At 43.8% G+C, this 26,142-nt stretch overlaps 1 protein-coding gene across 1 annotated transcript; it reads right to left on the reverse strand.

Moving 5' to 3' along the window:
• Positions 1-4,996: 4,996 nt before the first annotated feature.
• sall3a (spalt-like transcription factor 3a) lies at positions 4,997-19,896 on the reverse strand. Its single transcript, XM_055042117.1, has 4 exons — positions 19,636-19,896; positions 8,083-11,238; positions 7,576-7,907; positions 4,997-7,028 (listed from the first exon to the last, which is right to left on the reverse strand). Exons 1-4 carry the CDS (start codon positions 19,715-19,717, stop codon positions 6,594-6,596), a joined length of 4,005 nt encoding a protein of 1,334 aa, XP_054898092.1. The 5' UTR covers positions 19,718-19,896; the 3' UTR covers positions 4,997-6,593.
• Between the last annotated feature and the right edge of the window lie 6,246 nt (positions 19,897-26,142).

The raw sequence follows: 26,142 nt of genomic DNA on the forward strand, positions 1-26,142 counted from the left end.
AAGGCTAAAGTTCAGCACGAGCTGTGGGCGTAGGAGTGGGGATGACATCATGACATCAGGAAAAGCTGTTTGGAAAACGACACGCCAAAATGCCGACAGGTGCTCAGTCGTTTAAGGCAAATGCAGCGGGTGAGATATTACTTGCGGCATTAGACTACGCTCCCGGCATTTTCATTCAAGATAAACTTGGGTTAGTTGGTCCTGGAGTCTGAAGTCAACATTTACCCACAAAAGCAACTTCCACCATTTCAACTCCACTCTCAATAAAACGTCGTAGGTGTCTGTGCGAACATCATTTCATGAACCTCCATGTTGGCATTCGGAGGTTATTTATGCAAAAACTAATCACCGTTTACACAGAAAAAGGAGGTAGGAGGTTGTGTACCACCCATGAGTTTCCTGTGTAAAACACACGCTGGGAACGGACCATGTAAATTGTTTCTAGTTAGAGTAACTATCTAATAGAAAAGTAAGGCAGGATTAAAAAAAAAATAAAAATAACAAAATGGTCTCTTGCAGAGCAAATAAAACATAATAGGCAAACATATAACATGCGGGGACATCCGTTTTTACACTTTAGCTGCATACCGCAATCATAGCAGCAACGTCACCTCGGCTGCAAAAATAGGGTAAAATAAAGTTTCATTTGTTTATTTTGTATTTGTCGATTTTTAAGGGGAAATTATTTGTTGTACTTTAAGAAAACAACTCTGAAAGGAAAGGTCAGAATATTATACAATGATGAAGATATAAAAAAAGATGCACCAGTCCCACCTGATTGGCTCCCAGCAGTGCCGGCAATGTTTTCCTCCATTTTTTTTTTCCTCTGGCCGTTGGTCGTAGCCGGGTAAGGCACGGCGTGCTCCGCAGCCTCCGTGTTGGAGAAGTGAAATGAACAAGCGTCAATGCTGTGCTCTTTTTCAGCCTGTTCGCCTCGGTTTCCTCACCTGCTCAAAACCGAGCCACCGACCGCAGGAGCAAACCCTGTTTCACTTTGGATGCACGTTGACAACACGCTCCCAGGTACAACTGCTAAAACACGAGGAGCGCCAAGGCTTAAAATCAACAAAACTGACCAAAAAATACGGATGAAATGGTGCTAGAGCTACCTGAAAAACTGCCGTCTACGTACAATTGGACAATGAAACAAATCACTCTACTTGTGTCTTAGTGGAGAACGTCCAGTCAGTTCTACAGCCACACAGCTTGTTTTATGGTGGAGACGATAACTACTGTAGACGAAACGACGGCTTCTTATAAGTCTTCAGTGACGCACGTTTTATCATTTGAGTTATTGACGATGTTTTCTTCCTTGGCTTCCTGTCTTCCTCCTTCCTAATGGCCCCCGAACGTCTCCACTGCCGTTCGGGGGCCGCGATCACTAACTATTAGTGATTGCGTTCAGGAAAGCATGTAAAATGTGAAGTGCAACCGCAGACAGGCTTTCTGATGTGCCACGCTGAATTGTTTATCACTCACTATAGTGAACGGTTAATGTTTCAAATGCCAGCTAGGCTAAAGTGTACTACGCCTCAGCAACTCTCAACAACCCATACAGGAAAGAATTTGAATTGGTAACCACACAATGCTTCTTCTTCTTCTTCTTTTTTTCTTTTCTTTCTGCAGGGTATCTGGAGTGCATAACTTTGTCATCTTGAAAGCCTCGCATGAAAACTTACACTTGCCGGAGCAGCAGAGCGAGGAGCCACTCGAGTGCTAGCCGGGGCAGATTTGGACCATCAAAGGGGGGAAATTCCGGCCTTAATGGGGTTTTAGAATTTCCGGTGTATCTTTACCGTCCACAGAAAACGCTGATTACCAGAGGACTGTTATCATACAGACACACACACACACACCCACACGCACACACACACACCCACACCTTTCACACTCTCTTAACTTTTAGTTTGCACTTCAGGTGGATGCCCAAGCTTTAGGCAAGTGAAAGAGGGAGAGGTGTGAGGGAGGGAATTTGACAGCCGAATGACCAAGAGTCCAAATTTGTGGCGTCCGTCATTAAGGCAGCTCGGACTTTCGAGCAGACATAAAGAGAAGCCAGCGGAGCAACTCGGCGCGCCGCGGATTGACTCCACGACCGAGACGTGGAAGTGAAAGAACAAGAGGCGCCGGAGCAACAAAAGCAGAAGAGCAGTGCAAAAGGAAGGTAAAGGGGAAAAAAAAAAAAACAAGGCACACTTTTGGATTTAAAGCACCTATCTCCAATCCCACAGCCTTGAGAATGGGATTGGATTACTGTCGGTTAGATTTACTCCCGAGGCTCTTCACCACTACATCATCGCAGGGCCCCCTGCCTCTGGATCAATGGGGATATTTACTGCGCCTGTTTCAGGGAGACTTTCACAGTGGGCAGGGCATTAAACAAACAGCCGACAGGCCCCGTCCCAATGATGGCCTGTCTGTTCGCACTGCGCTCTGCCCAAATGTCATACACTTGGAGCAGGTAGCCAACACAAACAAGTGCAGCTGAAAGAGGAAAGAGGTTGAGAGATATGCTCTGTGAGGAATTAACAAGAAAGCTAACACTTTCCTTCTTTTTCTTTTTTTTTTTTTTTTTTTTTTTTTACAAAACGTTAAAAAAAAAACAGCAGAGAAATGCAAAAGCATGTTTATTCAGATAATTACCCTTGTAACCTACTCTTAAACTATACTTGTTAAAGTCCTCCTAAATGGACATAGCTCAACTGATCCTTTGTCTGGTTTCTATTAAAAAGTTCTTCACTAGTAAAACAAAATTGCAGGGCTAAATTACATTGTATTCTATTGCCTAATGGAAAAATAATAAAATTCTGAAAGGAAAATCTGGATAACAGTGTTTTTCTATAGAAATAACATTCATACATAGTCACCGCCGGGTCTAACCTCACGTAACCCCCGTGTTGAGCAGGCAGGCCCAACATGGTTGAAATCACCCAAGCAGCTGGACAAGCAAAAAAAAAAAAAAAAAAAAAAAAACAGAGGCAATTGAAAATATCATAGAAATGTGAGGAGAATCACCATTTAGTGTCCCAGACAACAGCCTCCTCATACGCGGATGTCTGCGAAATCATTTGCTAAATGCGAGCGCATGAGTGAAAGCATGAGCGGAATGCGTTCTGCTTCCAGACAAATATCAGCAAAAAAAAAAAAAACAACCAAAAAAAAAAAAAAACGATGGTCTCAACAGAGGAAAAACAGTCTGCATGAGATTTCTTCATTACTCGACTATTTCTCTGACTAAGCTCCTGGTGATCAGCTGACTGCGCTGTGTCAGACAATGGGCCCTACACGCTGGGAGCATCCAGCTTTACCGGATCAGCCCCAAAGAGCTCTCCAGGGCTCTAGAGGAGTTAACTCACATCCATCAACATGAAAAGTAATATGTGTGTAAAAGTGAAATGGGAAGGAGAGGGATGGGGGATGGAGGGGAGGATAACAGAAAAATAAACACTCCTGGCTCAGTGGTGAAAGCCCATATAAGCTGGACTTTGATAGACCAGTCATTGCCTGGCAGCAGTGGTTTATGTCCGGGGTGACTGACTGGGCTTTTTGCAACAGGAGTCATAAATGGTATTTTTTGCACTGAAAGGGGGCGGAGGGGACATATTTGTCTTTATTTCACATTTTGACTGCATCCGGGTCTCCATGTCCTACATTAGAGTGCAGCTGATTTAACATTTACATGCGTCTGTTCCCAGGCCTGTCCTTGCAGAAGAAATTGGACCGATTCACTCTGAAGGGCCTCGAGTGCGTCACTCTGACCTCGACGGATGACTCCTCTCGGCAGGAACGGGCGTAAGGACGAGCTAATGTGACTTTGCGTTGCGAGGAATTCAGGATAAGACCCTTACATTAAAGTCCTCCATGAAGTCATTAGGCACAGATAAGCATTCAAACGCTCTTTTGATCTCAGCGATTGCCCGATTGCAGAGCTTTCATCTCGCAGCTGATGTGGATGCAGTTTGTTTGTGGTGGAGATATTGCTTTATTCTGTCTTTTTAAGAGTATATCTAGATTTTTTATTTTTTTATGTATATGTGGTAATTGTGAGAGCAGGAGGATTTGTGTCAAAGAGTGTGAAGTTGTGCAGATGTGCGTCTGCACATGTGTGCGCCATGTGTCATCACGGAGTCCCCTGTAATGTTACTGCGCGGCATTACTCAGACACATCGCTGTCTCACACTTTGGCTCCGGTGCCACAGCTTTGGCAGACGTCTTACCTTGGAAAGGAAAACTGTGTTTAACAAAGTCACAACATGATACTCCAGCCTGATTTGTTTCTATAATGTTCTCCTGTATTAAACCTAACAGCGGTGACTTTTAAGTCCGGCTCGATTGCAACACGTTTCATTGGGGTTGCTACAAATTCATCTCAATCATGCGCTGTTTCGGATAATGAATGGAAATAATGAGGAAGAAATGGGTTAGGAAGTTCATTTCGCACACCATGTGATGTTAGAATTGAGGTTAATAAAACCTGTCCGATTTTAATTATTTATGTATTTATTTATTTTAGATTTTCAAGAAAGCTAATTTGACAATATCACGAATAACGTGTCATGCTGGCGCGTTCTTTCACATTCCAGGAAGGTCTGAACAGCTTTCGAAGGCGTGCACGTTTTCCCAATCTGGGCAATGAAACGAGGCGATGTTAAAAAGTACCGATTGCAGAAACAAAGTGAAATGAATAGCAATTTTTCTTCTTCTTCTTTTTTTTTTTTTTAAATCTCCAACTCTTAAAAATTCTGGTCAATAAAAATAATTAAACTCACTTTCAGTAGGATTTAAAAAAACAAAACAAAACAAACAAACCCTTTTAGAAACATAAAAAAACATGAAAAAAATTTAAAAAAAACTTAATTTATTGTAAGTTATTTATTTTGGAATCTTCTTCAATATAATGAAGCAATTAGTGCTGAATTTATCAGAAAATTTAACTGGACTGAATCATGTCCTAATATAATCTAATCAAACGACAAAACAAGCTGCTCTGTGGCAATAACAGGTATATAAAAAAATGTATTTCAATTTTGTGATTAGAAATATTTTACATTTTTGTGTTTTAATTTCTAATAGGAACAACAACAACAACAACAAAAAATCTAAGACGAGTAAAAGAGAATAAAAATCCCCGAGAGATAAAGAGACCATTCAGACGCACACACACACACACACATACACACACACACACACACCTGTTTTCCTTTTTTATTTGAAGGGGTGGGGGTAGAGAGGGTTTGATTGGGCGATGGGTTTTGCACTCTTGACGAGTTGCAACAGATGCAATAACAGAGAACCGACTCAGTCAGCTGGAGCAGTGGTTTGCTGAAAACAATGGAAACAGCACGTGATAGATAGCTCAGTCAGAAGGTTAACGGTAACTCACAGACAAAAAACGTCTTGTTTTTAAAAAGTGCATTCACAAACATGACAAATAACTCTCAACTCATGATGTCTATTTTATGTGATACAAAATATGCATACCTGTTTTAGATTTGTCTGTATTTCTATACATAGATATTTCTTCAAAAGGTTCACCTCTTTTTTTTTTCTTTTCTTTTTTTTGTCCTTCTTATTTTTTATTTATTTATCTTTTTTTTTCTTACAAAGGTTAAAAGCAGGGTTGTGGTCATAGCAGCTTTGGATATCTCTTGCCTCCTTGTCACGTGAGAAGATACACATGGTGTCAACAGATATCCAAATAAAACCTACAGTTTCATCTCTGTTGGTCAACTCAAGTGACGTACTGCCTTTATTAACAGAGAAACTCATCAGTGAAGCCTGCTGTTTATAAAAAAAAAAAAAAAAAAAAAAAAAAAAAAAAAAAAAAAAAAACAATAAAATGCTTGGGCTGTTAAATATATTTTTGAATACCCGCTTTTTTTTTTCTTCTTTTTCTCGTCAATATCATAAATACTAAAGACACGGGACAACATTATAAGACAATGCTGAGAGACTAAATGTAAAGATTAAAATAGTTCAAACATTATTTTTTCAAGTTTTCTAGTTCATGAGATCAAAACAAAACAAAACAAAAAAAAAACAAAAAAACAAAAACAAAGGTTGTATCAAGCGAGCTCGAAAACACTACACTTCAGTCTTTTCTTCAGTCTCGTCTCGGCCCTTGCGTTCAGAAGAGCTACCGCTAACGGGGCTGCTGGACAAATGTCAGACTGTCGTTAAACAAAATTGTTCCTGTGTGAACTTTGTCCAGTCCGTTAAGAGATGCTTGCCCATTGTCGCTTAGGCAGGATCCTGGTTTTCAAAGGAAGTCATAAAAGCAGTCAAACATACCAACAAAAACAAAGAAGTACCATGCATATCTTGCAAGACGACATATTCTCAAACAAGAGACAAAGTTTTCTTTGTATAGACGAAATATCAAGTGAGAAGGGAGTGGGTGAAAGGCAAAGGCCTCTAATCAATACTAAATACCATAATTCCAAAACCAAACAAAAAATAAAATCTGTACACAAAGAAGTATGCATGAGTTTAGACTGGATCAGCAGTTTGTTTGTTTGTTTTCTTTTTTCCCTCAGTAATTTTCTCATCATACTTTTCAGTCTTCGCCAAACTGCTACAATACAGACGAGTTTTCAGTTGATCCCAATCTCTTTGTTCTCCTCCATGTATCTGGAAAAGGGTCGACTGGCTGGAACCTCCAGGCCAGACTTCTCCATACCCGTGATGGGGGAGCTTCTGCCAGTGTGAACACGGTCCATGCCTCCTCCAGGCATGGCTCCCAAGGAAGTGATTCCCGTCCCGCCGAGGCTGACGGGTAGTTGGGTGATGCCTCCGTTCTGAATCACAGAAATCTCATTGTTCTTCATGGCCAGTCCGTTGGTGATGGCGGCGGCGTACTGGTTCCAGAAGCCCGGGTCCACGTTCATGGCCCGGGCCGCCAGATCCTTCTGAAACATCTCGCTGAACTTCATGGCGTCGCCGCCCAGGAGGGCCATGGGGTTCTCCACCGACAGGCGTCGGCCCCGACGAGCGGGGGCGTTGTTCCACATATGTGTTCCCATGTGAACCTAAAGGATGCAACAAAATGAGCAAAACCAGGTCAACCACGGCTGGGCATTTTCTCCACGTCAAAACTGTAAAAACCACACGAATAACATGCTCAAATGAAATAGAAACCTGCAAAAAGCAGTGGTGTCCAACTATCGTGCTCAAAGGACATTATTTCCGCATGTTTCTACTCCAGTACGGCTGATTTAGGTGGCTGAATCACCTGACAGTCAAGTCGTCAAGTTCAGTAGATGCCTGTTTTCGAGCCATCCATTTTAATAAGTTTTGTTGAAATGTCAAAACACCTACAACACATAGCACGCTGCCGTCGAGGGCTAACACCAGCCACCACTGTCTTATGTCAAGTAAAGTTACAGAACAGTTTAGTCGTCAGTAACTGTGAATATATGTTGGTGGTTTGGATCCTGGAATTAGTCTTTAATCCAAACAAGCAACTCTCCTCCAGAGTGACACGATAACCAGTTTCTCCAAGAACGTTACCACAGAGCTAATGTGTTCCTGCAACCAGAATGACGCAGGGTGTCCAGAGTTTGTTTTGTGTCTCACCTTCAGATTGCCCTTTGTGGTGAAGGCCCTTCCACAAATGGAGCAGGCGAAAGGTTTCTCTCCCGTGTGTGTGCGCTCGTGGATCTGAAGCGCGCTGGCCGAGGAAAAATTCTTCCCGCACGAATGGCAGTTGTGCTGCTTAGGAGTGCGACGTGGAGGCGGCGGTGCCAACATGGGGTTGATGCTGGGGCTCATGGTGGTCGGGGGTGCTGCGGCGGGAACCTGAATGCCCACGGGCAGGTGAGCGCTGTCGCTCAGAGACTTGCCATGCCCGTTAATTTCCATCTTGATCATGTTTGTTGCCGTACTGGCTAAATTAGGAGTGCTTAGTCCTGAAAAACAAACACAAAGGTAGCGTTTTAAATGTTGATTAAATAAATTTGCATGTAGTAATTTAACAAAGTAGGAGGCTGATAATTCTCTCAAAACGTGCCTATTTTCATAAGCCAATATTCTGATAATTGACAACATACACGTAAAATTTGATCAGGTTTTGCTCAGACTCACCTCGATCTCTGCTTAGAAACAGCATGTTGAAGTGGCTCTCCTCCTTGATGAAGTGCCTGCCAGGTTGAGTGGCAGTCAGGTCAAGGGCCCCGGTCCCTTCAGGAGCAGAATGGGGAGACGGGGTCTCTGATTTTTCCGACTTCACTGTTGCCAGGCCAGCTGCATTGTTCTCCTGGCCCTCCTCTGCTGTCATTGCACTGCTGCTGTTGTTATTATTGAGTGTAGCTGGGGACTTGGACCGCTGGCTCTCAGAATGGCTGTGAGCTGGGGACAAATGCTGCATAGAGCCAGAGGACTCTGACAAAGCGGGGCTTCCCAAGCTATGACCTTCAGCATCCCCCACAGCAGTCAGGGAATCAGTTGTAAAGCAGTCAGTCTCCCCAGGAAAGCTGCTGCCGTTCTGTGCAGTCTTCAGGCCAAATGTGCGACTTATGTTGGCAGTAGAGTCAATCATCTTCATCTGGTTTTCCATTGCAGCAATGCTAGAAATGATAGAGGTTGGAGGTGAGCTCCCAGGTGAATAGGGCTTAGAGGGGTCTACTTCTCCGTCTTTTAAGTCCATGTCATCATCCATAGCCTGCTCCATTTCATCCAGCAGGTCGTCATCGTAGTTACTCATTGCGTCTAGGCTCTTTTCATCAAAAGACACATCCGTGTCCATCTCCTGCAGATTTTCAGGAACAGGGGTGTTGGGAATCTGCCCTCCCATGTGCATGCGGATGTGTTGTTGCAGCACCACAGCATTGGTGAACTTTTTCTGACATATAGGGCAGGAGTGCTGGACTCGCAGTGGTGGTTTCGACCTGTGCACGCCAAAGTGCGTCTTTAGATTTCCCTTAGTAGTGAACGCTCGTCCACATATCTTGCATTTGAAAGGCCTCTCGCCAGTGTGGATACGATAGTGCATCTTCAGAGCACTCTGACAGCTTAGAACACGATGGCAGATGACACACTGGTTGGGATCGGTCATCTTCTTATCGATGTTCTCGACAAGCTGCTGTAACTTTGACGTCTCTGAGGTTTGCATAGAGTCTAGGAGTCCTCCAAAGGGAAACTTTGCTTTAAACTGGTCAGAAAGCATTGGAAGGACGGGATGGGAGACAGAATTTGAAGCGGAGTTGGGACTGCTGATGGGCTCAGTGATTTGGCCACTGCCTGACAATGTTGTAGAGGTGACAGTGGTGGGAAGAAGCGCTTGACTTACTGTGGTTGTGGCGGCTGTGCTGTCTCCTGGCCTAATAGGGCAACTTGGTGACAAGAGAATGCCTTCAGCTTTCAGGAGCGGAGGTGCATCACTCCCAATGCTAGGTTTCGGGGAGGGTGAAGTAGTGGTCATGACAGATTCATTGGCGATATTTGGGGACAAAGATGCACACTCACTTGTGGGCGGCGAAGGCCTCTGAGGAGACCTATTAAGCGGAGTGAGACTAGGAGAATCTGTAAAACCTCCAATCATACTGGGAAGCGTTGGAGGCAGCTGGAGGCCAATGGACGTGGGGACAGTGGGGAGGACTGGTTTACTGTCGAGCCAGGTGGTTACAGGTTTTTCGGGGGGCAGCGACATGCCGTATGGAATACCAGAGCTTGTGGGCACATTGTCCAGGTACTCTGGTACGGGGTAAGGGTTCATTTGAATATGTGGGTATTTTTCTTTGTGCCTCTGAAAGTGGACTTTTAGATTCCCCTTGGTGGAGAAACGATTGCCACATATATTGCATTTGTAGGGCCTCTCTCCAGTGTGAGAGCGCAGGTGGATCTGCAGGGCGCTGTCGCTGCCAAACACCTTGGCACAGAACCGACACTTATGCTTAAAAAAGGGGTCTTCAGAGCTGGGCTTGGTGTCAAACACAGACACATTGGGGGGCTTTCCCTTGCGGTGTTTCATTAGAGCAGAAAGGGGGTCAAGTGCATTGGCTGTGGCTGCTATGCTAGCCAGTGGATTGGGGAAGATGACGCTGCTCGAGGAACTGTGAGGTATCAGTGGTAGACTGGAGGCAGAGTTCAGGAGGCTGCTGTGACTTAGCGAGGGAGGGGTGGTGGAGTTCCTGGGAAGAGCCGAAGTGCTGCTGACACCACCGCCGCCTCCTATTATGCTGCTACTAGTGCTACTGTTGTTATTTGAGACAGTGGATGAGCAGGTGGGATGTAGGGCTGGCAAGCCAGAACCACTTGGTGGTGGAATCGCTGAATTGTTTGACGATGTGTTTGGAACTGAGGAGTTAGACTGTGAAGTACTGCTCTGCGGTGTTTGAGAGAGAGGCCCTTCTATTGCTGAGGTCAGAGGTGAAGCACTAAGGGTGGCGGGCAACCTGACAGGTAGCTGATGGACAGGGGGTGTGATGAAGTTATGTAAATGAAGTTGGTTTGCAACAGGAGGAATACAGGAGGATACAGAGCCCTGGTTTCCCACAGCACTGTTGTGATGGTGGCTGAGAGCAGGTTGTGGGGCAGACTGTCTGTTCATGAGGGCCACTTGACTTCGTATTTGTTCTATAAGCTGCAGCTGATGAATCTGTTGCTGCTGAAGAGCCATAAGCTGGTCCAGGATCATAGGGATAGCCATCGTGGACACCCCACTGCCCGCCGCCGCCGCCGCCCTTACACTCTGCGAAAACTGGGCAACTGCAACCCGAGTACCGTGCAGGGTCTCCAAGGTAACATTGGTGCTTGGCATGGTGTAGCTCGTAATTGCAGAGGGGACAACATCGCTTAGCTGAGGTAGGGAGCCATCTGGCTCGGGTGATGTCACGTCTCTCTCTTCGGAGTCTATATTTTTGTCAGGAGAAAGCTCCAGCTCCATCTGCTCATCCTCCTTTTCCAGGACACCGACCCCGTTTAAGGGATCCATCTCTGGGATGTCGTCGCCCTCGCCGGCGGGACTCCGGTTCCCCTCCCTGGCGTCCTCGCTGTCGTCTTGCTCACTGTTGCAGCTCGGGATGGGCGAGGGCTCTGAAGGGTACTCCTGGGAAGGGTTCGGCGTGTCCTCATTGTCGTTCACGATGAGCACGAGGGGGTTCTTTGTACAGCTCTTTAAATGTTCGCAGAAGTCTGACCACTTGAAGAACTCAGCACAACACTTCTCGCACACGTGGGTTTCTTCACTGCCGCTGCGGCTCTCGTTCCCGCTGTCGGCATCATCCAACACATCACCTTGGGCTGCAGGGAGGGGAGAGGGTAGAGAGGAAGGGAGGAGGGGGGATGAAAGAAGAATTAATGAATAAATAATCAATAAAGAATTCACACATATTTTGCAGTAGAGAGCAGCAAAGATTTAACCTTTGATTTTTTTTACCCCCTCTCTTTTAACATAACCAAAATCAATATTCTTTCTTTTTTTTTTTTTTTGCTTTTTACGCTGAACAAATTATCCTCGTTCACCAACTCTCCAGAACCAGATTTGTGCATTCACACCCTCTCCATAGAGCCAGCTAATAATTTTCTTTGTGCAATCCATCAAATTATGAGGGCCTATCAATTGTGGATACTGCCGCTTAATGAAATTCCATAGAACTCATTGATTTCCAATATTTCATACAATTCACAGCTGCCTCATCTGTTGGGTACAAATAAGGAGTTTGATGGCCCCATTAGGATTCCCCTCTGCCATCAAGCTCAGTCATTTCCACCTGAATTTCAAATGCTCCGGCCTTTCCCTTTAGTCCTTTATAGCTCTGCATAGGTAATCCGCGAGCCCCGAGAAGCACGGCAGTCTGAGCTCTCAGCTTGAACGTCATTACAAACCGACTCCGATTTCAACTAAAAATGGAAGAACATGAAGGAAATTGGGCATTTCAAATGAGCGCAGCCAGAGGAATTTAAATTCTGTGCAACAAAATGTTCTTCTAAAATATTCGGAATGCTGCAGAGTTCCTTTCAGCTACTCACTTTTTCTCCCCAACACTAGACTCTACAAATTACATACTTGTGCCATGGCAGCAAAGTCACTGATTAGTTACACATGTTTAATCACAGTTGTTGGAACCCACTTCCTCTTCCACATGCAGTCCTCGAGAGTCAAACAAGCCGGCACAAGCTCTGAACATGGATCCAGTTCACACTTGATCAAAACCGAGGCAAATGTCCTCTTGTGTAAGTTTTTTTTTTTTCCTTTCTTCTTTAAGCGCAGTTGTAAAGCGTGTCTTGCGTCTCTGTGTGTGCAATGTGCACAAATGAGTCAGATTAAACAAGGCAAAGGGGAGGGACTTCCGGCGTCAGAACACACCCAGACATCAAAACAACAAAAAGCGATGCTGCGGATGAAAACCTCAAGACGTAGTTTTGCAGGTGAAAGTCCTTTTGACGGAAGAGCAGAACGCAGCGGATGTAATTTCCTCCTGTACGGAGCATAAAGTCCCTCCCAGCTCTACCTGTTGCTCCGCTCTCTCAATCATGACGTCGAGATAAGTGCACAGCACCTTTACAAGTGTGACCGACAAAGACTGAAAAGATTTGTGTGTCTTCACAAACAGCCATCGCTCTTATCCGGGAGACTCGTTTCCAAAACTGCGGCTTTATCTGCTGAGCAGCAGATAACTTCACTAAATAAGCAGCTAATATTCTTTCTTTCTTTGGCAAAACGACAAAATTATTCAGCACGAAAAGCAGCTGAAAGCCAGCAGGTGTTTATTCAAAATATTTTGCTTGGTTTGATGAATAAAACAGAGCATATATTGTTATCATCATCGGTAGAAATTGTTGTGTAAGCAGCTGCAGGAATGTTTTCCTTGCTTTTTCTGTGCTTTGATGAAAAGAAACATGATGTCATGCCATGCATTTTGGTTTTAAACAAATCTGAAAATCAAATCTGAAAACATCACGACAACCTGAAGCCGTGGCGTTTCGACGCTTTGAGAATCCCACGCAGGCCTGTGCCTGTCCTCAGTAGGTCGTGTGTCCACTCACTCATTCTGACCCATGTGTCTTTACTGTCTTTTCTGATACAAACTGAACTCAAAAACCGTTCAAGCAAGCGTCAAATACAAATCAGCTTAATTATTTTTTTCTTCGCTAGTACAACAACTTCTGCCCTGTGTGTGACTTATTCAGTGGAAATATTAAAATAAAAAATACAAAATAAAATGAAAGAAAGAAAATTGCAAATAAAGCAAGGTTCCAATTACAGAGCCTTGTTTGTGTTGTCATCGCCACTGGCTGCGAGAAGTGACAGTCAATTTTTCTTATTAAGGTAAAAACAAAAACAAGCAGAAGAAAAATAGAAAACTAACAGTAAGCCGCAGTGTCTCCATTAAAAATTATATTAACATTATATATATATATATATATATATATATATATATATATATATATATATATATATATATATATATAACATATGCTCAGTTTCCAAGAAGAGGAAAAAAAAAGAAAAGTAAAGAAAGGAGCCGGCGCCTGGAAATGCAGTCGACACGTGACAGCGGGTTAAAAAGCTCCTTAACCCGGCAGTGGACAGCACAACTCATTTCCATAATTGAGGGTTGAAAGGTCAACACAAATGAGCAGGCATTGTGTTGAGCTGATTAGTTATTATAATGGTATTACTGTCAATCTCTTTTATTCATTCATACAATCACAAGTGGGGGCCTTTGTGCGCCTCTGACCTCACACACTCACACACACTGGCATGTTTTCCAAAGACAAAGAGTGTACTCAGACCCTGCGCATACGTGTGGAGATCAGCACGTTAAAAAATCATATTCGTGTAGACTCTGAATTTTTATTTATTTATTTATTCTCCCTCCCCCCCACAGACTTGACGATCTAAAACTGACTCATATTAAAGTTGGTCCAAAAACAAAACAAAAAAAAAAAAAAACACTTCCACTATTGTGAATTCACAAGCTCCTCATATTAGATGAAGAATGTATAATTAATAAGATTTAAAAAAACAAACAAACAGAAAAAAAGCTCAGCTGAATTAAGTGCTAAAACTCTTTAGGACGCGTGTGTGTTCGCCGTTTAAAATTTCAGAGAAAGAAAATAATAATAATGAAAAAAAAAAAACGACCAGGAAGCAGAGGCGCGCCGCTGAGTGTGTGAGTTCGAACGCTGCATCAATTAGCCACTGTTAATTACAGCGATGCGATCCGCCGCCATAAACCACCTGAACACTTCTGAACCTCGAGTGAAAACATCACAACGTGTTGGAGGCTCAGAAAAAAAAAGCACAAAAAAAAAAACACTTTGTCGTGCAGCTGTCAGAATTGTTGCATCTTTGCAGCACGAAGGTGTGTGTCTGCAGACACGTGTGTATGCATGTGTGGAAGAGTGTATTGATTTTCTAAGGACTATAAGATGAGAAAGAGTGTGTGTTCATGGGGCGGGGGAGGAAAAAAAACAATCCAATCTGTTTTTCCATTCCTTTAAAAGTCTTCATTTACGCAGATGTAAATATTTAGCTGAATGCAGTCGATGGAGGGATTGTTGGGACCGAATCTGTGTGTCCGCTTTTGTTTATTCATTTAATTATTTAGTTTTTGTTTTTTTACTGGAATCACTAATTTGACATAAAACCTCTGAGATTTTTTAAATGCTAATTCTGCAAAGGACATACAGGAAGGGGTTTGACAAAAAGAAAAGGAAAAACAAACAAACAAAACAAAAGCAAGTGCCGACCACGTTCCAGTTCCTTCGTTTTCCAGATTCAATTAATAAGACACAGAAACGACGAGTGACGCTTTTCACATCCGAAGTGTGTCTTTTTTTAGAAAGGGGGGAAAAAAAAGAAGAAAAATCAGGTATTATCATTAATTTGCCAGCTTGTTTTCTACATAAACCCTCGATGATCAGCATCTGTGCTCTAATTATTCCCACATCATCCGTTTCTCTCAAGAATCCGAGGACAACATCACACTCTGAGAGCAAAAGAGAGAGAGAGAGATGGATTCACTGTGAGTTCGCTCTCCAGCTGGGAGAGAAAAAAGAAAAAAAGAAAGAAAGAAAGAAGACCTTAACACTTCCAACAATGTTGGAATTCTGTGATTACGTCTTTTCCGGTAAATGTCCTTTTTGAAATAAAAATAAAAATAAAATAAAAAATTCTGCTCCCAGAACTCTAGTCATCCAGAGAATCGTTTTAAAAAATATATATAAATGTATGCTGTAGATTCCACTTAGGACTGAAAAGATGAAGCGTGCTCTGCTGTGAGACGTCCACAACGCGGCTTAAAATTAATTATGTGAATTTCTCTAGTTGAAGTTTCAAAGCTTATGCAGTAATTATTTTCCTGACATATTTTTTTGTTTTCTTTAGTGTGCTTGTGTGTGTGTGTGTGTGTGTGTGTGTGTGTGTGTGTGTGTGTGTGTGTGTGTGTGTGTGTGTGTGTGTGTGTGTGTGTGTGTGCTTTGGCTATTGAACAATTCCTGGAGACTGATGTCTGCGAGGCAACACCCCGGTGAATCCCCCAGACCTGCCGGAGGCTCGGCCTGCTCCGAGGCCGGATGTGCGCATGTCATCGAGTGGTACAGTCATATCTGCAAAAACACACACACACACACACGCACACACACACACAACACACACACACAGAGGGCTTTTGTCATCCCCCTGCAGATGTGGCACAGCCAAAACATTAACGATTTGTTTGTGCAAGCGTTCGCAATACAGTATTCAGTGACGGCGCTCCGTCCGGACGGCCGCGCCGCTCGGCACGATGGCTCTCCTGCACCCGGGAGGTGGGGGGGAAGGGTCAGGAGGTCTGACATGCGAGGACGCGGACGTTTCATCAATTTATGTTCTTCCTAAACTCGATATTCGCGGCAGGCTTCAACTGCCAAGCAAAATCGGCCTGGAGTTTGCTCTGCCTTTGCACAAAAAATCTGCATCTCTTATCGCGGTTAGGGTTGGGTTCTGTGAAGCACAAGAGGAAGGAGGGTTAAGGCTGGAGGGTGGGTGGTGGGGGGGTGGCGTAAATTTGACCTGACACTGCAGGGCAACCAGACCCACCACACTGTTTGCCATGCGGGACAGGGAGGAGGGGAGCAGGGGAGGCGGGAAAAGAAAGTGCAACATCTTCAGCAGGTGATCCGTAAGCCTCCCAAACACGCTCCAGTCAAGTCAAACAGTGCCTTCCGTCTTCCTGCCTCGGCCCTTCCTCTCGATCCGGATCGCGCTTGCCCGCGCGCCGTGTTCAAGCTCCGAGTAGTAATTAAGACACAGCCATCTTTATTTATTTATTTATTTTTTGTCTGAGTGCCTTCTCAAAAAGACATCCTTGGCACATCCACGTGGGTGGTCCGCAGGCCTGCACCCAGTGGTGAGAAGGGATTAAAACAAAAGGCAAACAAAAGCCCCACTGCAGGGGAAGTGGGCAACAACTATGTTGTCACTGTCAGCAGGGGTTTTAGCACTCGCTCCATAATTTCTCTCTCTCTCTCTCTCTCTTTTTTAACTCTTCAACAAAGCACAAAAGAAGAAGGTTCTGACTGAATCATTTATCTCTCTCTGAAGATGTCAGCCTTGAATTAATACAAACACAGGTTTCGGGAACGCTGCGGCTCAGAAAAATAAATAAATAAAAGCGCAACCGAGTTATGCTTGCTCATCCATGCCCTGCGTTTTCCCTGCACTCTCTCACCACCGCACACAGGTTGAACGTAAAAGTGCAAAAGGAGTGCCGGTGCTGCTGCTGTTGCTTCCCACTCTGACACGAGTGAGCTGTGCTGCCAAGGTCAGCAGCACGCATGTTCTAATTGTACAAAGAGCTTGACTTCTAGCGGCAGGATCTGCCCGGCCAGGGGACTACACAAAGGTTAAGTCAGCAAGCTTTGTAAAAGCACTCCTAAGCTGACAACCCCTCCCTCCTTCCTCTCCCCATGCTAACACACATACACTGCACCCCCAGCCCCCACATCACCCCCAGGCGAGGAGGTGGAAGGGTGGAGGGGCAAGTGTCCGGAAGGCCTTAGAGATGGCAGCAGACACAATCTCTGGTACTTTATTTCAGTTTGTCATGTTTTGTTTTGTTTTTCTTCTGTTGCAGTGATGCAAGACAATTACCGTGTTTGAGCTGAAGAAGCGGGGGAGCTTCGTCCGAAACGCATCAGATACATTTGAAGGTTTAGGGAGAAAATACAATGTTTTTTTTTCAACTTTTGCTTTTCTTTTATTTAACAAAATGAACGCCTTACTTCATTTTTGTTTGCTTTCTTTAAATCATTTCCCCTCCAAAGGATATGAATTTCAACTTCGAACTGGAACTTTGGAGCTACTTTGCGGAGCGGGTTTCAAAAGGCCGGCGGTCGATACGGATCGCCGTGGCGACGGGCGGTGAGAAGAAGGCAGAGCGGAGAAAACCGGTGACGACAACGCCGCGGCGTTATTAGTTTTGGTGAAGTGACTGTGCGGGGATTCGACATGCCGAGCCGAAAAAAATTTAATAAATGGTCGGGATTGTTTCCATCCCCCCCCCTTCACCTCAATACACACACACACACACACACACACACACATGGACACGCACCCATGAGGACAAGCCAGCCAGTGTGGTGCAACAATGAGAAGAGGACATTCCAGGCTCAGGCACAATGGGATTGTCAGGATACAGTAAAAAAAAAAAAAAAAAAAGTCTCAAGTTGAGATGAGTAAAATCCAGTAAAGTCTAGATTTACGTCATCTACTCCCGTTTCTTGATCCATCTCTTTGCAGATTTTCAACAGGAACAAGAAGTTCCCCCGCCCCCTCTTTTTTTTTGTTTTCCACATTACAAATCCAACAGGAGAGAAACCTGATGGATGTTCTGTATCTCTGCCCAAAATTCAAGGGGGTGATGGGAGGGGAGCAGGGAGGAGGGGTGAAACGGGGCGATCCGAGCCCCCAAACACTGATGGTGTGTTTGTGTTTTTTGTGACTATGAGCAGCCCACAAATTACCCCCCAAAAAACACAGCAAAAAACAAAAAACAAAAAAAAAACAATGAGCAAATTGGACAAAAGGGCCAGGAGTCATTAATGTGAACCCCCCTCTGTCTCCATACACACACACACACACACACCTCCTGACACAGCCACAATTCAACATGCAAAGACAGCCGCTCCCCCGAGATTACATCACGCATTTCTTTCCTAAAGAAGCCCAGAGAGGCGCGTGTGTGCGTGCGCGTGCGTGTGTACGAGCGCACAAGTGTGTGTTTTGGTCAGTGGAAACGCAGACATTGTTTTTTTTTTTAAATTCTACCTTCAGAGCCGTAACTTTGTGACAGATTTGCAATTCGACAGTGGAACGCGAAGGCCCGAACCGAAGAGATGTGAAAACGTTGCATCGAATCTCAACATTTTCTCAAACAGTGGCTGCACTTTCCAATGTCATCTCAGCACTCCAAAAGCTTTTCTCTCTCTGATTGTTAATTTTGTTCTTTTTAATTTCTTTTTTTTTTTTTCCCCACTTGTTTGCACAACTCCTACAGCTGCCTCCAGACTTGACTTTAACTCTGATATAGTGACGTTTTTGCGGCGCAGGCTGAAGGATAAATAATCCCTTCTCTCCATATGGCGAGGACAAGCTCTGTCAAGCGATGTTGTCGAGATTGTGAGCAAGAAAAAAAAAAAAAAAGCGGGGTGGGGGGGCAGGCTGAATGGGGAGGGGGCAAATCAAGTGTGGTAAATTTATGTGGAGGGGCTGTGAGGGGTGTTTGGGGGTTGTGGGGGGTAAAAAAAAAAAAAAAACATTTCCATGACAAAAAAAAAACAAACAAAAAAAAAAAAAAAGAAAGAAAACAAGGCTTCGACCTGAAACAGGCTCCCGCATTTTGACCCCTGCTAACAAAGCTTTTAAGACAAAAGACAAAATTTTTTAAAAATAAATAAAAATAATACAAAACTAAAACAACAGCAACAAAAAACCCTTTAAAGGACATTTAACACAAATTAAACGTGAGGCCTCACATGAAGGGTGACTCCACATTTTCAAAGACAAGACAGGAAGAAATAAAGACTGTCAACTATCCCACGGTGTGTGTTCGAAGAGCGCTAACGACATAATCAAGTGGAAAAACGACGGAGATGGAAGAGTTTCTGCAGCTCGGATGTTTACGTTTCCAGATTTTATTTTCTTTCTTAAAAAAAAAAAACGAGGGCCTTTTTTCTTTTTCTTTTTTAAAAGAAGGAAGGAAGGAAGGCCTCCTGCAAAAGACAAGCCAAGCCTGCAAATATCTGAAGCGCCACTGCGTCCAGGTCGCTTTTAATGCGTCTGTTGCATTAATCCTAAAGGTCATATGTCAGCCAGCAGCCGACCGTGATGCAATCAGTGCGACGGTCAAAAAGGCAAAAAAGCAAAAACAAAAAAAACTAAAAAAAAAATAAAAAAAACTTTCCCGCAGAATAAAAACGAGGAACTCCTGCGTCGATAAGTGGATTATTGAGCTTGCATAAATATGGTTATTATTGTTATTATTATTATTATTATTAATATTATTATTAATTTCAAAAACAACCCACACCAGAGCCTTAAAAATAACGCAACTTAACTGAGAAACAATAACAGCGACGATATCAAGTGTTTCGCTCTGGGAGAAAAGTTGAGGACAGATCGCGTCGCAGGCTGACGCGGATCCCACTCACCGTGCTCGGAGATCACGCCGGTCAGCGCGGGATCCTCGTCCGACTTGAGGTGCTGCGGCTTGGCTTGCTTGCGTCGGGACATGCTGCTGCTGCTGCTGCTGCTGCTGGCGGTGCTGCTTGCGCTGATTTGACGCTGATGTGTCCGCGCTGTGCAGATGCATCAGCAAAGATCGGCTCAAAAAATTTATATTTTTTAAAATTATATATACATATATATATATATATACATATATATATGTGTGTGTATATATGTATATATATATATATAGGCCTATATATGAATAAAAAGTACAAAAAATAAAAATTAAAAATAAAAGTTCACAAACGCTCTGCGGCGCTTTGGAAAGTGTGTGTTGTGCTGTTCGTTTGTGTGCGTGAGAAAGAGGGGGGTTGCAATCTGGGGAAATTAGCCAGTGTTGCCGCTCCTGTCGCCTCTGTCGCTGTGCGTCGGATTGCGCATGTCGGGATAATAATTATGATAGTGAATAATGCCTCGCGATTAATGGCACCGTGTGAAGGTGGGGAGGATTGGCTGGGGTCCAGCGGACGCGCATTGGATATGGTAATGAGGGACGGACTGAGCAATTAGAGTTTTTTCTACTCTTTTTTTTTCTTCTTTCCTTCTCCCCCCCCACCCTTCCTCCTCCTCCGTCCGTCAGTCCGTTCACCCCCACACACCCTCCCCCCCCACACACATACACACCCCTGTCACACCTCCAACAACACAACACACCAGAATCTCTCCTGTTCTGCCCCGTTCACAGGGAGCTCTCCACAGAGGAGCGCAGGGCTCAAACTCCGCTGTTTCTGGTGCGCATCGCTCAGCCTTGATGGAGCAGAGGGGACGAAAAAAAAAAAAAAAAGAAAGAGGAGAAAAAAAAAACTTCTCAAAGTCTCTTCTGGAACAGTCTGTTTTCCAATCTTGGCTCACTTCTTGCACTCTCTCTCTATCTCTCTCTTTTTGTCTGCTCGCGCCTCCTCCTGCCCCCCTCAAAGGAAGCGACTTTGACGTGTGGTCTCTCTCTTTAAACTTTTCTCTTGGAGCGCATCTTTGGGGTTTTCTTTCTTTTATTTTTTTGGAAGCAGCAGTTCAAACCATCACTGCTTTTCTTCGTCGTTGCTTCTTTCCTGTTTCGGCGCAGATCAGTTCTTCCAAAAACATATAAATATGTATATATATATATATAAGCAACAAGAAGGAGAAAAAAAAACTTTGACGAGCGTCTTCTGGGACGGTTTTTCTTTCTTTCTTTTTTTGTTAAATGAATTTCTCTCTTTCTGTCTTGGCTCAGCAGCAGCACGCGCTGATGGACGCGGGAGCCTGGACTGAACCGTGCCGCGCGGCCCCCTCCACCCCGCAGCCCACCGGCCCACCCGGCAGACCAGAAGCCGTCTCTCTCCGCTCTTCTCCCGGCCGCTGTGAAGTTGCTGGCCGCTCCGCAGCTCCCGCAGCCTCGCTTTCAGCTCCCGGTTGCGCCCCTTCGCAAGTCGGCGCGCTCTGCGAAAGTTGACCCCGCTCCAAAAAAAAAAAAAAAAAAAAAAAAAAAGCAAGAAAAAAAAAAACACCAAAAAAAAAAAAAGTAAGGTTTTAAAGAAAACAAAAACAAAAGCAAAAGAACACCCGCTTGTTTCCCAGACGAAAAAAAAACCCAACAACAACAAAAAAAGAAACTTGGGTCACGGCGTGGATTCTATCTCCCTCCCCCCTCCTCCCTCGTTTCTGTCTCTTCGGGAAGCGAAGCCAACTTTGAAATGATCTGCTGGCTGCCCGCTCGCAGCGTCGCTGCCTCTCGTTGCTGGGCACGGCTCTCTCTGTGTGCGCGGAGGGGGGACTGCGCTCTCTCTCTGTGTGCGCGCGAGTGTCAACCCCCAAGCGAGGGTTCAGCCCATTGCTCTCAGCCGCCACTAGGATGTACCACCACGTTGCTGTTCAGTGGCTCGTCCCCTCCGTCCTCCGCCGGCAGCGAACCACCCAGAGTCGACCTCCCATCATATCATCATACGGTGGGGGGCAGGAGGAGAAAGAGGAGGAGGGGGGTGGATCGATACAGGGGCCCCGGGTTCCTACGGATTTTCGTGGAAAGTTCTGCGCCTTTCCACTCTGAAGTTTTGTCGACGCTCAGCTGGTCTTGTTTTGAGGGTTGAAATATAATATAAGAATTAAATATGAGAGTTATATGTGCATATATCTCAAATCTGGTGAATCGACATGCGTGTGGCCTTCAATTAAATATTAAAATACATATGTACATATGTACATATGTACAAAATACATATGTACATATGTATATATATATATATATATATATATATATATATATATATATATATATATATATATATATATATATATATATATATATATACTTGCATCCAAGTGTCTGGGCGCTCATTAAAAAGCAAATAAATGAGATATGATTTGGCCCACTTTAAACAGCTTTACCTTTACTGCCTCTATTTTGAATTTTGCAAACAGTTTTTCCACATTATTGCGAGACATCACAAGACAGGGAGCATGAAGTCGTCTCCAGCTCATGGATTTCTTTCGCTGATGCAAATATATTTCTCTCCCCCTCAGAGCCATCTGATCCCTCTGTAAATGTGGAACACTCCCTTCAAACAATGGATGTTAATGGAGGTTTCTCTTGTGGTGAACTTGTGAGTAAACTTATATCGAGCAGGGACGGGAAATGCGGCGTTCTCTCTCGACTCGTGCAACGTGGAGATGCAGTTTTAAAGTTCAAAAGACGTCTGCTGACGGATTAATGCGGCAGAAAAGTTGTCACGGTTGATCAAATGTAACCAAGGGACGTTATATTTCTCCCATGGCTGATAACTCGAAGCACGCTGCAGGGTTCTGCTCCTTCAACTCGGTTCTGACCTCAAAATTGACGCTAAATTTGGAACAATCACATGACCTGGACGGATTTGGAATTGTTATTTACTATTATTTTTCTATGTCAGGTCAGCCAATCATATTTAAACCAAAAGAAAGCATGTGGCTGAAAACTGAAAAGACCACAACAAGATCCATTTGTCTTATTATACTTGTCGAGACAAATATGTCTCCTGGTCATATTTGAGTCTGTCTTTTACTCCCAAACTCCAAAAGTTCCACATTCAGGCCCAAACACTGGACTTCCTGAATGTCTTTCCTGTGGCTATTTCAGGTGGTGGTCGGTCCCTTTATTTAGCACAGAGATATGCACTGAAAAAAGCAACTCTTTGACTTATACATTATCTTGTCTAAACTTAGTCTAAACAAATACTTCGAAGGCCAGACTACGGACCTAAAGAATAGTCAAAGCTGAACTTTGGATTCCGAGAGGATCCCTACAGGTTCATATTTCAAAGTTGATCAAATAACTGCATTTTGACTTCTGAAATCAAAATGCATCTCTTCATCATGTTTTTGTCCAAATGTTGGCCTCAGAGCCACCAAACTTCCCCCTTAAATTTACAGCGGTCGCTCCAAACAATGGACGTCTACTTTAAGACGCGCAAAGACGTCTAACTGTCAAAGAAGTTGTTGATGCGATTGACGTAATGGCCTAGCCAGCAGCCGACGAGTCCCTGACTTTATTTAGCTGCAATCAGGCTATAAAGGCTAAGATGGCATCATTATCCCCCAAAGACAACGTTACCCCCCCATGTTTACGTTGCTAAAAAGGCAAATTTTTGTTAAGCCTTGATAAACTGGGAGCCTGGTCCGATCTTGTGTATATCATGAACATGTTAACGTCTGACTGTCGCCTCCAAAAGCTGAAGATCTTAAAAGTTCTCCTCGAACTCCCATCAAAAATATTTCTTTGGAGCGATTGTCTGATAAACTCGCTGATCAGCAGAGCGCTCAGTCCACGCGCTGACATTGAAACTTATACTGCAAGCAAAGAACAGATGACTGCCTTCTGTCTAAACGCTCAAAAAAAAAACAGAAAAATGACATCCGGACGTCTTTTCACCTTTTCAGACGGAAGACAATTGTATTTTTATTCATTTATTTTTTTGTGTGTGTTTTCAACCTAAGGCTTCCCTCCGTCCCTCTTGTCTGTTTGATGCCCACTCCCCCCCTGTTGACAACAAGGTCGGCCTGCAGACCAAACTTTACTCCTACTTTCCCCACCTCCGCCCCGCATCATCCCCCTCGGTAGGATGCGTCCATGAGGGTGTTATTATCTGGTATTAATAGATGCAGCCCCCGGGAAGACAAAATCAGCTATTGATAATTGCAAGGAGTCCACGGCAGCCATACTGTATCGATCGGCATGTCCTCCACTCCCCCTGGTACCGGGAGATAAGGAGACACACTCTTTAGAGCAATATAATTTCTTTTGACCTATCTGCTTGCTACAGACTTATGATGAATAGCCGCAGTGGCCGGAGTCTTTTATCACCAAAGTTACCCCCCTTGATATAATATTGATTCTTTATAACTAGCTCACCGCACAAAAATCAAACTGTCCACTTGGCCATCATCATCATCAATATCATCACAAAGGCAGCAGAATGAAGATGCCCCCCCTCCCGACCCCCCCATCCCCGCCCCGTGCCTCAGAGACGGAGAGGCCTTTACAATCCCCTCCGTACAGGCTTAATCTTTTATTTTGCTGATGATGAAAGGGAAAGTGGGGGGAAAGGAAGGAAGGTGCCATTTAAGTCCAGGTGCCACTTTAGTTCTGGGTGGACGCAGGAGGAGGGGCTTTGGGGGGGGGTCCGAAAAGTCCGGGGAAAAATTGTTCGGGTTGGGTTTTATCCCGCTTGGAATGCGATGAGCTCACAGATGCTGCAAAAACGATCTCACAGGCTATGTGAGTTCAGGCGGGAAGAGTCCAGAAGTTTTAACCACATTTTCAAACATTAGCTTCTTTATGAGTAAGAATCTCACCCTCGACTGTCGAACTGAACCCAAAAATGCTGCATCAGTCCACTGTTATTATTGCACCGCATGCGACAGCAACACGTTGGTACAGGTTTTGTTTTGAACAAATTGATTAAGTTGTATATATATATATATATATATATAAATAAAGGGAACACTCAAATAACACATCCTAGATCTGAATGAATGAAATAAATATGAAAATAATTTCCACCTGTTGTCTATTCCATTTGCACAACAGCAGGTGATATTGATTGTCAATCAGTGTTGGACAGTTTGATTTCACAGAAGTTTGGTTTACTTGGAGTTATATTGTGTTGTTTGAGTGTTCCCTTTATTTTTTGAGCAGTATATATAAAGTGTTGTGGGACACAATCTCCAAACGTTAAAATGCCACAATACTTTTAGTCCAAGCTGATTCTGTCTGACTAAATAACATTGCCGTTTAATTTTCAAATGTGGTTGAAGTTGGACACAAGTTTTGTGCACGTTTGAGGCTCTTATTTTGAAGCGGAAGAGGAAGTAGTTATTGAATTGGTTTGTCGTGTTGACTAAGTGGAGCTGATAGACAACACTTGCTCAGGTGTTGCTGTTTGAATTACTTTATCTGGCAGCATTTTGGGAACAACATGCAGGACGCTAAAGATCTGTAAGCACTGTAAATCAACACACGGGTGGCTAACTATTAGCCGCCAAGCCAAGCGCAAAGAGGTAGCGCTTGGCTTACCCTATTTTTCTTAAGGGGCTGTGAAAAACTGTCAGTGCTACACTAAATGGCTGTTTCACAGTTTTTATAGTGTGTGTATTATATTTAACAATATTGATCTCGCAGGATAATTCCACTCTGAAGAGTTTGAGGATTTTAAAACCTGTGTTCTCTGTGTGGAAATGCAAAAAGAAGATTTGTCAATTATTTTTCGTCCACTCCAACAATCGGCAGCAGAGATCAGTCTGACCAGAACTGGGATTCTTTAAGCAATCGATCAGAATATATATATATATATATATATATATATATTATATATATATATATATATATATATATATATATATATATATATATATATATATATATTCTGCTTTATATATATATTCTGCTTTCATGGACCCAGAGTTATGCCTCTAAAATGATAAAATAAAAAAATTAAAATATTCGTTAGAATTTAAGTAATTGTATTAACTTAAGTGCCTCTTAAAAGTTAGTTGGAATCTACTTTGTTTAATTTACATGCTTATCCACCCCCCCTAAAAAAAAAATAAATAAATAAATATTGAGCTCTAATCCGAATAAGAATTGTAAGATATTTACTTTTTTTTTTTTTTTTTTTGTATGAAGACATGTATTGCAATTAAGACCCGCGCATTTCCAACGCCGGCAAGCAGAGGGGAGAGCAAAAACTGAAACCTTGTTTAGTGATGCTGCCGGTACCGGATGCGGCTCAATGTTCTGGCTGCCCCACCGAGGCTACTCACTCCTCCAACGAGAGAGTCACCAAACGCTGCTGCTGCTGCTGCTGCTGGAGGAGAAGGGAAGAGGAGGAAGAGGAGGAGGAAGAGGTGGTGAAGGGGGGGGGGGTGGGGGGTGGGGGGGGGAGGAGGCAGGGAGGGTGGGAGAGAAGAGGAACGCG

The sequence above is a fragment of the Poeciliopsis prolifica genome, unplaced genomic scaffold (genome assembly GCF_027474105.1).
Source record: "Poeciliopsis prolifica strain line A6 unplaced genomic scaffold, Auburn_PproV2 SCAFFOLD017, whole genome shotgun sequence".
NCBI lineage: Eukaryota > Metazoa > Chordata > Actinopteri > Cyprinodontiformes > Poeciliidae > Poeciliopsis > Poeciliopsis prolifica.

What these genes read in the sequence shown, in the direction of transcription:
- sall3a (XM_055042117.1), bottom strand. Translation starts at nt 19,717, where the DNA reads ATGTCCCGACGCAAGCAAGCCAAGCCGCAGCACCTCAAGTCGGACGAG. An exon ending in CGGCGTGATCTCCGAGCACG is followed by an intron (nt 11,239 to 19,635) that starts GTGAGTGGGATC and finishes CCCTCCCTGCAG; the next exon opens with CCCAAGGTGATGTGTTGGAT. An exon ending in CCACAAAGGGCAATCTGAAG is followed by an intron (nt 7,029 to 7,575) that starts GTGAGACACAAA and finishes TGCATCCTTTAG; the next exon opens with GTTCACATGGGAACACATAT.